This window comes from Bombus affinis, chromosome 9, assembly GCF_024516045.1.
Source record: "Bombus affinis isolate iyBomAffi1 chromosome 9, iyBomAffi1.2, whole genome shotgun sequence".
NCBI classification, from domain to species: Eukaryota; Metazoa; Arthropoda; class Insecta; order Hymenoptera; family Apidae; genus Bombus; species Bombus affinis.
Window position 1 is genome coordinate 8,468,124 of NC_066352.1, and position 15,197 is coordinate 8,483,320.

General features: G+C 27.1%; 3 protein-coding genes across 7 annotated transcripts; 2 read left to right on the plus strand and 1 right to left on the minus strand.

The window, feature by feature from the left end:
* Positions 1-605: 605 nt before the first annotated feature.
* Positions 606-6,453, plus strand: LOC126920628 (PHD finger protein 14). 4 transcript variants are annotated; one of them, XM_050731271.1, is made up of 14 exons: positions 606-901; positions 1,826-1,987; positions 2,078-2,320; positions 2,424-2,635; positions 2,719-2,873; positions 2,978-3,252; positions 3,323-3,778; positions 3,844-4,132; positions 4,256-4,493; positions 4,680-4,864; positions 4,928-5,066; positions 5,214-5,506; positions 5,587-5,695; positions 6,305-6,453. In XM_050731271.1, exons 1-14 carry the CDS (start codon positions 859-861, stop codon positions 6,323-6,325), a joined length of 2,820 nt encoding a protein of 939 aa, XP_050587228.1. In that variant the 5' UTR covers positions 606-858; the 3' UTR covers positions 6,326-6,453. The 4 variants fall into 4 exon arrangements, with proteins under 4 accessions (XP_050587228.1, XP_050587229.1, XP_050587232.1 ...); XM_050731272.1 differs by lacking the exon at positions 6,305-6,453 and adding an exon at positions 5,982-6,287; XM_050731275.1 differs by lacking the exon at positions 606-901 and adding an exon at positions 1,452-1,723 and having other exon boundaries at positions 2,080-2,320.
* LOC126920629 (methionyl-tRNA formyltransferase, mitochondrial) lies at positions 5,501-9,109 on the minus strand. 2 transcript variants are annotated; one of them, XM_050731277.1, is made up of 7 exons: positions 8,659-9,109; positions 8,370-8,567; positions 8,166-8,288; positions 7,876-8,054; positions 7,164-7,358; positions 6,964-7,053; positions 5,501-5,648 (listed from the first exon to the last, which is right to left on the minus strand). In XM_050731277.1, the coding sequence occupies exons 1-7, from the start codon at positions 8,895-8,897 to the stop codon at positions 5,608-5,610; spliced, it is 1,065 nt and encodes a 354-aa protein (XP_050587234.1). In that variant the 5' UTR covers positions 8,898-9,109; the 3' UTR covers positions 5,501-5,607. The 2 variants fall into 2 exon arrangements, with proteins under 2 accessions (XP_050587234.1, XP_050587233.1); XM_050731276.1 differs by lacking the exon at positions 5,501-5,648 and having other exon boundaries at positions 6,783-7,053.
* A 47-nt stretch (positions 9,110-9,156) lies between these two features.
* LOC126920627 (DNA repair protein RAD50) lies at positions 9,157-15,127 on the plus strand. The gene is made up of 17 exons (XM_050731270.1): positions 9,157-9,532; positions 9,722-9,871; positions 10,023-10,464; positions 10,560-10,714; positions 10,790-10,988; positions 11,069-11,292; positions 11,362-11,727; positions 11,801-11,921; positions 12,005-12,383; positions 12,463-12,668; positions 12,732-13,069; positions 13,163-13,582; positions 13,775-13,900; positions 13,985-14,260; positions 14,341-14,474; positions 14,553-14,684; positions 14,759-15,127. The coding sequence occupies exons 1-17, from the start codon at positions 9,302-9,304 to the stop codon at positions 15,021-15,023; spliced, it is 4,164 nt and encodes a 1,387-aa protein (XP_050587227.1). The 5' UTR covers positions 9,157-9,301; the 3' UTR covers positions 15,024-15,127.
* The last annotated feature ends 70 nt before the right edge of the window (positions 15,128-15,197 follow it).

Genomic DNA, 15,197 nt, shown 5'->3' on the forward strand with positions numbered 1-15,197 from the left:
CTCTTTAGTTTATTTTAATTTAAGCTTCTCTCAGTATCAATATTCCTCTTTAAATGTCAGATTTCGGTGAGTTCTATGTATAATATGCACTTGTAAATTCCTCTTATTATATTAAATATTTCTTATTATTAATATAATTATATTTTTCCATATTGTTTTAATTATCATATAGTTTAAATGAAAGGTCTACAATAAAAAGATAGTTATAACATTTAGTAGATTTAAACTGTAATGAATTAAATTTATAAAAGATTTTTATGAGATATTTGAAGGTATAGAGACATATAAAATATGTGAAAATATATAAACTATTTAAAGTAAAGTGTATTTAATAAGTAAAACAAATCTCTATTTAGGATCCATTTTTTTAATTATTATAGTAAAAATATGATTATGCATATATTGTAAACATTTGCATTTTATATATAGTCAGTTGAGAGAATTTGGAATAAAATAAAAAATAAAATTTTATCTATAAAATTAACATCTAATTATTGAATATATTCAACAATGATCATTATAAATAAATAATTACTTAAATAGATTAATTGTAGTTCCCGCTGAAGGATTTCGGGATTCAATATGGCGATTGGATTCTGATTCGGGTAGAAACATAGCGTCGGAAGGATAATATTACCGAAGGAAGTTTCTTCATAATTTTGTACAGTAGTTAAATAATTCACTAAGAGACTTCAAAATATAAATATGAAATAGCATGTACGCTATTATAATATATAATTATCATATATATCATAAACTTTTAATTTTTATATGTTAATAGTAATATATTTAAAGAAGTTATTAAATTTTATATATGTATATATAATAACCATAAAGTGAAGAAAACTTGTGCCAAGAATGTCTCAGGAGGATGATGTAGGATTTTTATATAAAACAATGAGTAAGTTGAGGAAACAATTTGTTAAAATATTTAATGTGATAAACAAACATAAATAATCATTTTTTATCAGATATATTACTGAAACTGTTATGTTTCAATTTTTTTTTTTAAATTTCTAAATAATTTTAACTGTAATCTTGTCTTTCTTCTCCCTATTTCATAATATTAATTTAGAATCTAAACAAAATCAATTAAAGATTTAATGCTATATAAAACATGTTTACATTTTAATTCTATGTATGTATTCTGTTTAAACATACATGCATAATTGAAATAAATATAAAAATCTTGTTTAATTAATAAGTAAATTAAATTTAGAATAATAAATTGCACAATGTTATTAATTTTACAATATAAATATATTATAAGCTTACTTTAACACACATAATTTTTTTCTCCAAAATTTTATGATATCTCCTTTTTTAATTTTTTATTTAAAAAATAATTAATGCTTTAATAATAGCTTATTTAAAACGATGAACAAAAATAAAAGAATACATAAAATAGTTATCGTAATCGTAATACACGAAACCGGCGTCGTATATTACGCATACGTCAGTATTTTACATTGACGATTTGATGAGTTTGATACATAGTCGAAGACATTTAAAAACTATACAGCGGTATATGAATGTGTCAGAATCTTTAAAAGAAATATTAAGTTTATGTGAAAAAAAGTATGAAATTTTACCATTGAAATTAAACAAAAGTGTTGCTTTAAGAGTAATATGACTAGCATTTGTACGTATTTACCGTGAATTAAGTACATAACCTAAAATTAATTTTTTATACCTTTTTGGGAGTGCATATCCCTCGGATTAAGTATGTTGTTGATAGAAAAATGTTTATTGTTGTATTTTATTCCTTTTGATGAAACATTTAACATATAAATAACAAATTATTATATAAAATAATTCTTTTTAGTTGAAAGGGATCCAAAAAAGAGGAGGGTTAAGCCTGTAGGATCAGCACAATCTTTACTTGATTTTGATTTAGGTGAAAGCTCTGATGATAGTGATTTCAGAATTGAGGATCACTGTGAAGAATCTGATGACGATTCAGTGGATTCTAATGATATTGGAAAAGGTAAAATATACTAATGATGATCTTTAAACATAATATTATGAACATTTGTTTTGAAATTAACTAATATAAATTTGTTTACATTTATGAAAGAGGAAGAAGATGTATCGGAGCAATCTGATGACTCTTTGGAAGATCCATTACTGAAAAAAAAAGAAAATCCTAACTTGACTGTAGGAGATGTAATTGAACAAGCTAGGCAACAAGCATTAAAAGGAGGTTCACTTGAAGATAAATTAAATAAAATGTTAATTTGTTGTGGTTGCTTAGGAGACAGAAGTGATGATGTTAATGAAATTGTTGAATGTGATGGATGTGGTGTTAGTGTGCATGAAGGTAAAAATTTTTAACATTTTAATTTGTAATTTAAATTTTATTTATAATCATAAATATTGATAAGTAACTGGTAAACATAATTTTTTAATTAAATTTATTTAAGGATGTTATGGTGTATCTGATGTAGAAAGCTTTTCAAGTACTGATTCTTTATGTCAGTCAGCACCGTGGTTTTGTGAAGCTTGTAGTGCAGGAATTGAAGATCCATCCTGTGAACTTTGTCCTAATAAAGGTGGAATTTTTAAAGAGACTGATGTAGGTAAATGGGTACATTTAGTATGTGCACTTTATGTACCTGGTGTTGCTTTTGGGGAGGTACACAAACCTTTAATTTTTGTTAAATATGGGTTAATATTATTTCTAAGTATACATATATATATATATATATGTTTATTTAGGTTGATCGCTTATCTAGTGTAACACTGTTTGAAATGGCTTATAGTAAATGGGGAGCAAAACAATGTTCTTTATGTGAAGATGCACGTTTTGCCCGTACTGGTGTGTGCATAGAATGTGATGCAGGGATGTGTCATACATATTTTCATGTCACTTGGTAAGAATCAGTTGTAAATACAATCAAACTCTTCAATATAAATAAAAACACAGTACAACAAAGTTTAGAATCAACTTAAAAGACATATTGTTATGTTTTTGTAGTGCGCAAAGAGAAGGACTGTTATCTGAAGCCCATTGTGAAGAAGTTGAACAGGCTGACCCATTTTATGCACATTGTAAACTTCATTCTGATAAAACACTTGTTCGTAGACGTAGACGCAATTGGTTGGCGTTACAACTACGAGCGCAATACCGACAACAATTATTAAAACAACCTAATCATTTAGACACCGAAGAACAGCGTAGAATACAAAGAAAATTAGCAAAACATAGGCATAAATACTTGGCTCATAAAGCCTCTAGGCCACCACCATGGGGTATGTTAATTAACTACATCCGTTAATTAAGCGTAAAATATTACATAAAATATTTATGTATTATTTGTAGTGCCAACACAAAAAATGCCTCGATTATTAACTACTTCAGCTTCGGCTTGCCGGCAACTAGCAAGAAAAGCTGAACTCATGGGTGTTGATACTGCTGCATTGGAAGCTCAAGAAGCACAACTTGTAGCTTTGGTTGATGTTAGGAAGAAGTGGCATATTCCACCTGCTTTTAGTGTAGAATTCATCGGTTATTATTTAGATCGTAATTTGCGAGTCACATCTATGAAAAGGCGACTACAAGAACTTCTTGATATTAATTCTCAATTGCTTAACGAACAACAAAGATTAGATAGAAGATATGATGAAGTAATGAAAGATAATGAAGAACAGATCCGAATAAATGTAACAATAAAAGAAAAGATAGAAATGTATCACCAAGTGCTTCAGAGTAGTGGTTATGTAAAACCTCTTCCACAAATAACTGATTTAGCAAAACCAAGAATAGCGCCAACTTTAGGTAAGTTAGATCTTAGGTAAGTTAGTTGTACAAAAAGAAACAAATATATCATGATTTTTAAATAGGTACAGGTTTAGGTGTACCTACTGCAGCGGCTTTGAAAATGGGTGTTGGTTTTCCTTTACCTGTTGGTAAAGGAACAGAAGGAGTACGTGAAGGTAGAGTGTTAAGCAGTCAAGCACAAGATCAAAATCATAAAGGCGAACTGACATTAAGGCATCAATGTGGAATATGTAGGAGGTCTACAAATCAACATCTACTTGCAAAGTGTGACACATGTCATCTTCATTATCATTTATCATGTCTTAGTCCACCTTTATCACGTATGCCGAAAAAAACGAAACTTATGGGATGGTATGTATATTATGTCTATATAAATAATGATGTATTCTATTTATTAATTATTTATAGATACAATGTATAAAATTGTATTAAAATTATATATAAATACAATGTATACCATATTTTCCAATGTAGGCAATGTTCTGAATGTGACAAAGAATCTTCTGGATCAGAAGTTGAACGTGTTGATACCTCAGCCCCACGTAAATTAAGACATTGTAAAGATGATTTGAATTTAACATCAACACCAACACCACCACAAGAAATACAATTACCTACAACGCCAACAACGCCTAGTACATCCAAAAATTCTTCCGCCAATCTTAATAGTATAACGAATGCAACCGCGCCTGAAACACCTACAACACCAAAAGTAAATACATATTGTTAAATGTTCTTTCGAAAAATTTGTTTTTTTATATTATATATATAAAGAACGTATATATTATATTGGGTTGGCAATTAAGTGATTGCGAATTTTGTCAATATCACCTAATAACAAAATCCGCAATCACTTAGTTGCCAAACCAATATATATATTCTATTGTCTAATATATAGGTAACTATAAAACCAGTTGGACCACAACCTCCGTCTTCAACTCCCATTCAATCAAGTGAGCCAATATATAATCAACAACCTATTAATAATGTGACAATAACAAGAGAAGGTTCGCCTGAATATATGGTAGCTTCAGCGGATGGTACAGAATCTGTTTCACAGAGAAGTGCAAAAAAAAGAAGAAGGTATGTAAAATATGTATATCTTCATATAAATATGAACCATAACATTTTTTCGAATTTTATTAGGGAGAAACATAAAAGATATACGCCTGATCCAATTACGGGTATAAAGCAAAGAAAACGCAAACATAAGAGAAAAAGTCTTGATGTGGAAAATCCTGAAGGACAAAGTCAACCAGAAATTCATAGAAGAATCACAATAAAGGTATTCAATTTGTAGTTATTCATAAACTTTAGTGCTGTAATATGTGTATGTGCATATATATATATATATATATATATATATGTATGTATGTATGTATATACGTATGTATGTATATGTATATCACCTCATAATATTTTTATTAAATAGATAAAACCAATTCCAAGACCAGAAGGAGATGTAGCATCAGAATCAAGTCCACAAATGTTTGTTGCCACATCTACTAGTACTGAAATTACATCACCACCGCCATTACCTAAACTACCACCACCTCCACCTGTTCCACTTTTACCTTCAAATACTGTTCCTGTAACAGCAAATGTATCTACTAATAATACAAATAGTAGAACATCTACAGGAAATGGAAAAAGAGGAAAAGATACAGACCTTTTAACACATTGCAATGTCTGTGATATGTCTGGTACCAGTCAAAATCTCGTCATGTTAGTTTACATAAATATATCAAATACTTATTTCTTAAATATATGCTGGATATATGAATTCACCATTTTTCGTACCTCAGGTGTGATGAATGTAAAAAATGCTACCACTTCACCTGTCTTGATCCACCAGTTAAAAAATCACCTAAAAGAAGAGGCTATTCGTGGCATTGTGCGGACTGCGATCCGAGTGTAAGTTAATCAAGTTTTGTTGTTTACATTTATTGCAACATTAACCCAAAATATACTGTTAAGGTACTTTTTATTTAGTCAACACAAGAAAAAATAAACCGAAGATTGATTTATAGATAGTGAAACATAATTCATAGAATATCTAGATACTACTAGTATGTGACAAAATATAAAGTACCTTAATATAAAATTTATGTAAATTATGAATTCTCTTAATAATTTTAAAATAAATAGAACAAACAATCTTATTAATAACTAGTTGCTAACATTAACTAATTATTTTCAGTAAAAGCTGTGCCATCTTTATTTATTGAATAATCAAATACAACGTTCCATTTACGAAATATCGAATGGCAATTAGTTATTAATACGAAAAAAAACTTAAAATCTCACTTTTGTAAGAAAATGGGAACAATTCTTCATAAAAGATGGATAATACACCTACACTTCGTATAATTTCGAAGCAGCCAAAGCAACAAATTAGGCTAAAACTTATTTATGGATACTTTTATCTTTGATCTAAAATTGTCACTAGGAATATATCTTGAAGCTAATTTAATTCAATAAAAGAAAGAATCTGTAATAGTAAAAATATTTCTTTCATTTCAGGCCTCTGAATCTGAGACTTAATATCAACAATTTTATGTCTGCAGCTATAATTCTACGTTCAAACAAATTAAGACATTGAATATTGTTTTTTGTAAAAATACAGAATATAGATAAAATTTTCCTCTAATCATAAAAATCTCTTGAAAATACATACTGCAAATTTCACTGTTAAATATATATTAAAATTTCTGCATATATTTAGTGAAGTTTTCAATATTTATTTTCAATGGGTTATTTTGCCTAATTTTAAATTTTTATTTCTAAATATGCATATATGTGTATATATGTTTTGTTTCTACACATGTACATATATACGTATGTGTGTGTGTACTTAATATTCATCAAGAATCCTACATACACATATATTTTCGAAGGTAAGAAACAATTAAAGAATCATACAATTTCAGAATCTCTTTTGATACTTATGATATAATTTAGTAATTATTAATATAAGTTCTATATAAAATATTAAGACAAATTTGATTTGCAATGATATATGTATAACATTTTTTTATATTACAAACAAATTACATTACATTTACATTAAAAATAAATTAACATTCATTTCGAAAGTTACATTGAAGTAAATAATATTTTCGTCTTATTTTTTCCAGATATATACCCATTAGAAAAATCAAGAGCACTCATAGTACTTTTACCTTGTATAGCTATTTGCTTTGCAGAAACAAAAGTGTTTTCTTTACACTTTATAACCAATGCATTATTCTTTTTATTATATATCACGGTTCCTATAAACACAAAATGTTGATAAATATATATATTCACTAATAATCTAATATTTTAAATACTTTATTTAATATTATAATATCAAAAAGTATACATAAAATTACAAATTTACCTGGTTCTGCTCCTTCAAATTTTGTTACTATTGATTCTGATTCAATTTTATGAACATCAAATAACTTTATTTTTGCATTTTGAAATGAAGTAATTAAAGGGTATAAACCCACAAGAGCACGATGTAAGTTATAAATATTTGTTGCAGACATCTTATTCCAATTAACTAAAGATATTTTTGACGTTATTTTTGGTGCTGAAAATTATATTGATCTATACTTTATAATGCATGCATCATTATAATCCGATAATTTATCCATGATAAAATATACAAGATGATTTATGTAAAGCTGTTAAAAAATATTTTCTTTGGTACCAACATTGCAGATATATTTGCTTTCCTTTGTGTGCAACATTTAATAAAATGACTCTCAATCTAGAATATGCTTATATTTGTTAAATTTAAATTCTTTGTGGTTGGTAACTTTTGTAACTTTTGAACTGTGTAAAAAGTAATGAAAGAATAAATATAAAAGAATATTTCAATCAAATATTATTAAATCCAACAATAACTAGCTATATATAATAAAATATTAATATGTCATTCTATTTGAAAAAAATGAGAGCTGAGAGATCTCCTTTTGCAAAAGCTGTTGTGCCTAAAATAATTAGTCCTCTGTTCCATTTTAATTAAAAAGAAAAGCAAGCCAGAACTTGCAATAATTTTTAAGAAAACGGCTTGTAATACTTTATGACTCATTTTGTATATTTACCATATGTTACGTTTTCTTCATCTTGAGGTCTTGCAGATTTTAATAATTCTAATAAATTTTCAAACGTTTCTTTTAAAAGATTTGCACCAAGTTTTGCTAATTTTGTATATAATTCTGGCAGAGTTTCATGTTCATCAATATCTATTGCCCTCTGCAATACTATTTCTCCTATATCAAATCTAAAATAATATTTAATTCAAATAATATTAAATATGTTAGAATATTCTCTTTTTTATACTTGTACAATACAACTTTCTAAATCTTTAAAAATAAATAACAGTGAATTTTACTTTTTTGGCATTATTTTCATTACTGTGACACCAGTTTTTGAATCTCCATTTATTAACGCGTGACTTATTGGACCTGGTCCTCTCCATCTTGGTAATAAACTACCATGTACATTCAACATACCTCTATAAAAGAACAATAAATATATGTCAATACGTGAAACATTAATACATAAATAAATTGAAGATTCCAAGAAAATAACTTACAGTGGAAATGCATTTATGATTTTGGATGGTATTAAATGACCAAATGAAACAACTATTCCTATATGGAACTCTGATTTATTAATTTCAATTGGCCATTTATTTACAATAATTTTATTTTCTTTTGCATATTTTGTGACAGGATTTTCCTTTTTTTGATTGACAGTAACAATTTCTAGTCGTTCCAGTTCCTTAGATCTACTATACACAAAAATATGTGTGTTAAATTTTCAAATTTATAAATATAAGGTATAAATGGTTTATAATATAAAGATAACAGTATTATTCTTACTATTTGCTATACAAGACTTTCAAACTTTCGACAGAAAATTCATCTGTGCCAAAAAATAATATCTTCCATGCAGCACTTTGCTGTTTTTCATGTGATTGACTATAACAAATATAATGCTTATTATATATTTTTGAATTAAAAGTTAGAAGAAATATTTTATTTACTTCTTTTAACGAATATAAGAATGGTGCTGTATTATACACTGCACGGTTGAAAATTAAATACATGGTTGTTTTCATAATTTATTGGACACCTCTTTAATCACGGAAACATATATATATACTATCTAATCCAAAGGTGTAACTATATTTCAAATAAGATAAAATAATATAATATATACACATATGATATATTCTAACATATATTTAGCGTGAAATGATTTAATAATTAAATTATAACATCAAAATTGTAACATTTTGCTTTATATCTTTAAGATTGAACTTTCTCGTCTTAACTATATTTTACTCTATGTTACGAGTGTCATGTTATGTTAGTTTAATACGCGCGAATTCGAAGTCGCACGGTCTTTTCAATTCATTGTTCACTGGGTAAGAGTAAATTGACGCGCAGTTCGATCTATTGTTTCCGTTTACTGTATTACATTATTCCGTAATAAACAAGCTAAATTCATATATTTTGAACGATGTCACGAATAAGGAGACTTTCTATTCGTGGTATTCGTAATTTTGGCGATCTGAATGATGAAGCTAAGATTCGATTTTCTCGTCCTTTGACACTTATTCTTGGTCCAAATGGTACCGGGAAAACGACAATTATTGAAGCACTAAAATTTGCTACTTGCGGTGAATTTCCACCTGGCTCAGATCGAGGAAAATTTTTTATTCATGATCCAACTCTATCGGTGACACCATCGGTATAATATAATATCCATTACATATTACATTATGCATAACTATTTTCATATATTTAATTAGTATAAGTTAAAAGTTTTAAAAATAAACCTAGGTTATTAAGTTTAAAGATATTCTCCTAAAATAATTTTTTTTAAAAAGTATGCAATACTTACGCTTTCTCTATATAATTAATTTGTTTTTTTACATAGATCCGAGGTGTTGTAAAAGCTGAAATAATTGATGCAGCAGGTAATATGTACATAATATGTAGAACGATAGAGTCAACAAAAGGAAATGTGTCAGTGAAATTTAAAACTCTCGATAATGCTTTAACTAGAATAATGAAAGGTCAAAATAAGGTATGTTCTTTGTGAATATAAATTATATCAATAGAATTAGTAATATACATTAGATATATATTGTATAGATTATATTATATATACAGTATATATTATTTATGTATAAATTATAGGTGTTTTTAATGATGTTTATGATCTTTTGTTTATATAGGCAGTATCAATATCTAATAAATGTGCTAATGTTGATACAGAACTTACATTAGCAATGGGAGTTTCAAAACCCATTTTGGATTATGTGATCTTTTGTCATCAAGAAGACCTCAATTGGCCTTTCCAAGATGGTAAAAAATTAAAAGAAAAATTTGATGAGATTTTTGATAGTGCTAGATTTAATAAAGCTCTTGAAAACATTATGAAATATATCAAAGATATGAATCAAAAGATGCATATATTGAAAGAGCAAAAACAAAATTGCCAACTTATTGTTAGTGAAGTAGCAGATAAAGAAGCAAAGCTTGAAGATAATAAAAAACGATTGGAAGATTCTAAAGCCAAAATTGAGGAATTTGATAAAGAATTAGAACCTGTGCAGCAGAAAATTAAAAAATTTGAAAAATTAGATGCTGATTACAAAAATCTGCAAAATGAAGAAAGTAATGTTTTGATAAATATTAATAATAATTTATTTCATAATTAATTTTTTATATTTATTTATAATTTTTGTTTTTATATATATGGTTTCTTTTAGAGAGAAAAAAAGCAGAATATGACATGTTCAAACAACAACTGGATAGATTAGAAGAAGATTTACAATATGTGTTTGAAGGGACTAAAGAAGAATTATTAAAGCAGATAGAATCACACGATGAAGAATTAATAGGACAAACTGACAAAATAGAAGAGGTATTATTAATATCTATTATTAAACAAAAAAGATGTGCTCAATGTTGATTGAACTTTTCTTTGTAAAATATTTAGCTTGCAAAAAGATTAAAAAATATTGCTGGAAAAGAATCTAGCATATCAAGTGATTTATCTAATGAAAGAGTATCCAATGGTTCTTTAAGACAACAAATTAAAGATCACGAAAGGAAGGTTAATCTTCGCAATGCAATATTAAATGAAATATTATCTTCTTGGAATATTGACAACATTGATACAAATGTATCAGAATTAGGTTTGAATCTAAAAAGATATTAAAAACATTTTTATGTTTGAACTGACATATATGTTCATATAAAATTAAAAATTTTTTAGAAATAATGGCCCTTACTAGCAGGCTGACTGAAAAAATGGAAGAATTACGGCATTGCGTAGAACAGAAAAGATTGAAAAGAGAAGAAGAAGAAAATGCATTACATAAAGCAATTGATTCTTTACGTAGCAAACATTCAAAAGTAGAATCAGAAAAAAATCTTAAAGAAAGTGAAGTAACACAAACAAAAGAAGAAATTAATAAAATAAAATTAGATATTGCGCAGGTTGTATATTTTTTTCCTTAAAATATTGTCATTTTTATTTTAAATTTGTTTAAAATTTTTTATTTCTAGCTTGGTGCAGCAGCAAGTAAACTAAGTTCCATTGAGTTAAGAATACAAGAAGTACAGAAAAAAGTTCAGGAATTAAATGAAGCAATGGATGTGAATGTTGTGAAAAAAGAAGTTGTTAACAAAATTAAGATTCGGAATGAAATGGAAACACTTCTAAATACGGTTGATCAAGAAATAACTTTATTATCGAAACAGAGTACGCAGCAAGCTGAATTAGATTTAAATAAATCTACATTACATTCTAAAGAAAAAGAAATAGAAGAATTAAAGAACAAACGTGAAGAAGACATAATGACTTTGTTTGATATTAAAGAACTATCCCAAACTAAATTAAAAACTAATCTAGATGTGGTTCAAAAACAATTGGTATTTAAAGATAGTCATTAAATTTACAATCAGAAAGTTTGTGAACTTAGTTGTATAATTCTATTAATTCTAGGCGAATGAAATGGAATCTATTAACCAAGAAATTCAGGCAGAAGAACGTCGAATAACTACATTAGAAACAACAATATCACATATTGAACATGAGCTTCAAAATAAAAAAAGAGAAATTAATTGTGAGCTTAAAATTGAATAACTAAAAATTATATTTATATACCAATCTTTAAACTTATCATTGACAATACATTCTTTATTTTAGCGGATAAAGAAAAAGTTTCATCAGTTTGTCACTACAAAAGTTTTGATGAGACTTTATTATTACAATCGAAAAAAGTAAAAGATCTTCAAGACAAAAGGGGAATGTATGCTCATCAAAGTGTAGCTTACAAAGAGTATATGAAACAATTAAGAGAAACAAATCCTTCTTGTCCTCTATGCCATAGAGATTTTGACAAACGTGAAAATGTTGTAACTTTATTGAAAGAAATGGAAAGTGAAATGGAAAATCATCCAAATCGTTTGAAGGAATGTGAAAGAGAATTGAAAACACAACAGGAAAAATATGATAAAATGTTGCAATTAAAACCGGTCGTTGAAAAAATAATACAATTAGAAGAGAGTGAATTAGAAAAATTAATGTAAATTTTTTATTGTTTATGTATTTATCTTACTATTTTGTTATAAAATTTATAACACTTCCTACAAACAATATTTTAGGAATAGTTTAGAAAAATCAAAAAATAAGTTGAGTATATCTCGAACAACTGTAATGGAATTAGAAACGAAAAAAACTTGTCCTAAAAAGAAATTAGCAATATGCAAAGATATTGTAGGTGATATTATGTTATGGGATACATACATTGATGACATTTCCAAACTGAAACAAACAATTGATAACTTACAGATTCGTATGACTGCTGCAGGTATATTAAAAAAATTAATTTTTTACCACATTTATAAAGAAATTTATTTATTTATTTCTATAGGCATTAAGACAAAACGTAGCCTTGAGGAAGCTCAAAGTCAAAGAGAAGAGTTGAAAATGTCTTTAAAAAATATTCGCGATAATATTGAAGAATTACAATCTAAAATAAATATGCATAATGAAAAATTAAATAATGCTCGACAAGAACAAAATACATTACAGGAGGAGAAATTAAAGATCCAATCAGATATACAAAAAGTAAAAGAATTGAAGGAAAAACAGGAAACCTTGTACTCAAAAGAAATTTCTCTTTGGAAATCAATTAATATATTGAAAAAGCAAGTAACTATAGCAGAAACCGAATTAAATTCAGAGCTTGAGAAATTAGAAGAAAAGAGGGTATATTTTTAAATTACTCTTTGTATAAGGATATATTAGTGCACTTTCATTAAATTTATAATATAAAAAATGTCCAATATATTTCTATTTTAGAAAGATAATTCGGCAAAACTGGAATGTGATAGAAAATTGGTAACAGATGCAGTTAGACGTTTATCTGAATTACAAAGAATACAGGATGAGGTTGATATTTCCGTATATAGTAATGTTCCCGAATCTTTAGAAAACTCTGAAAAGAAAATAAAAGATTATGAAAAGTTGCTTAATGAACTGCTTTGTGAAAAAAGTGATATAGAAACAACGATTAATAAATTAAAGGAAAATGTTACTCGTCAAGAAGTTCGAAAAAGGGAGTTGTCAGATAATCTTGCACTGCTGCAAACTCAGGAAACAACCAAAAATTTACAACAAAAATATTTAAAAATAAAGGAGAAATTGAATGCTATAAATTATTCTCAAGTACTTAACGACTGGAAGAATGTACAAAGTAGAGAACAAACTATACTCCGTCAGGTAAAGCATTTTATAATTGAAATTTTACATGATCATATATATATATGTGATCTTCGATCTTCGTACTCTTCATACTTCGTATAATTTATGTATTTACCTTTCTTATACTTTAATTGTTTACGAATGCTCTGAAAAATCAATTATTTGCAATATATTTTTATACATTTATATATTTTTCTAAATTATTTTTAGCAAAATATAATTAAGGGAAATCAAGAAGAATTGGAAAGAACACTGCAGCAATATACGCAAGAACTAAAAAAAGATATATATAGACAAGCTCGTAAAAATTATAAAAGCAAATGCATCGAATTAACGGTAATATACAATACAGATCTTTCAGTTCTTATATTTTGTTCGATATTAATAACGTAAATCTTAAATAATTTTTCTTTGTACTAGGTTATAGAAGAAGCTATATTAAACTTAAAAGCATATAGCAAAGCATTGGACGTGGCTATGATACAATATCATGAAGAGCGTATGGCCACAGTTAATAGAATCATTAAACAGATGTGGAAACTTGTATATACTGGGAAAGATACAACATCAATAGAAATTCATACAGACGCAACCGAAGGGATAGGTAGCACAAGAAGAACATATAATTACAAATTAGTTCAAATGAAACATGGTCATGAAATAGATATGAAAGGTCGTTGTAGTGCTGGTCAAAAAGTAATTTTTAATTTACAGTAATGAAGATAGTAAAATAATATATTTTATTAATTGTATATGATCCCAAATTTAATTAACAGGTTCTAGCGTCGATAATTATAAGACTCGCTTTAGCAGAAACATTCTGTAAAGATTGCGGGATTCTTGCATTGGATGAACCAACAACAAATTTGGATCAAGAAAATGCTGATAGTCTAGCAGAAGCGTTGGCTACGTATGTTGTAATAAATTCTTATTAATATTATTTTCAATGTATAATTCGAAACTTTAATGTATTATTTTCATGTTAAAGAGTTGTCAAATTGCGATCACAACATCAGAAAAATTTTCAGTTAATTGTAATTAGTCACGATGAGAAATTTTTATTCAAACTAGCTGAATTAAACAGTAATAAAGGATTTTATCAACTTTACCGTAAGCAAAAGTACGTCTATAACAAATACGTACATGTACACATACTATATTTTGCTTGTTCAATTGTAATTTATATATTTTTAGCGGTTACACAGCAATTAGACATTGTCTAGTGAACAGTCAAGATCGTATTGCGTCAGATCCTATAAAACAAGAATCTGATGAAGAAGAGTCGTCTAATGAAGAAAGTGAAGAACGTTCCATCTTACAAGATAAATTACATGAAACAACTTCGCAAAGAAAAGCGCCTAACGAGCAAACACATAAGAGAAGAAGACATATTTCGGATGATGATGCTGATCCTCCTATTGAAAGCGCAACATCAAAAAAAAGATATATATTTCAATAAATTGCTCTTGTATAACTTAAATAAAATATAAATTACTATTTGCATAACTAAAACATAGGATTAAAGATTATTTTTTTTATAAATAAAATTTCTCTTATTATGTATATTACGATTTTGAAGAAATAGTCTATCCATACCTAAATTTCTGTTCTTTGTATAGTGCCATATCGTTTT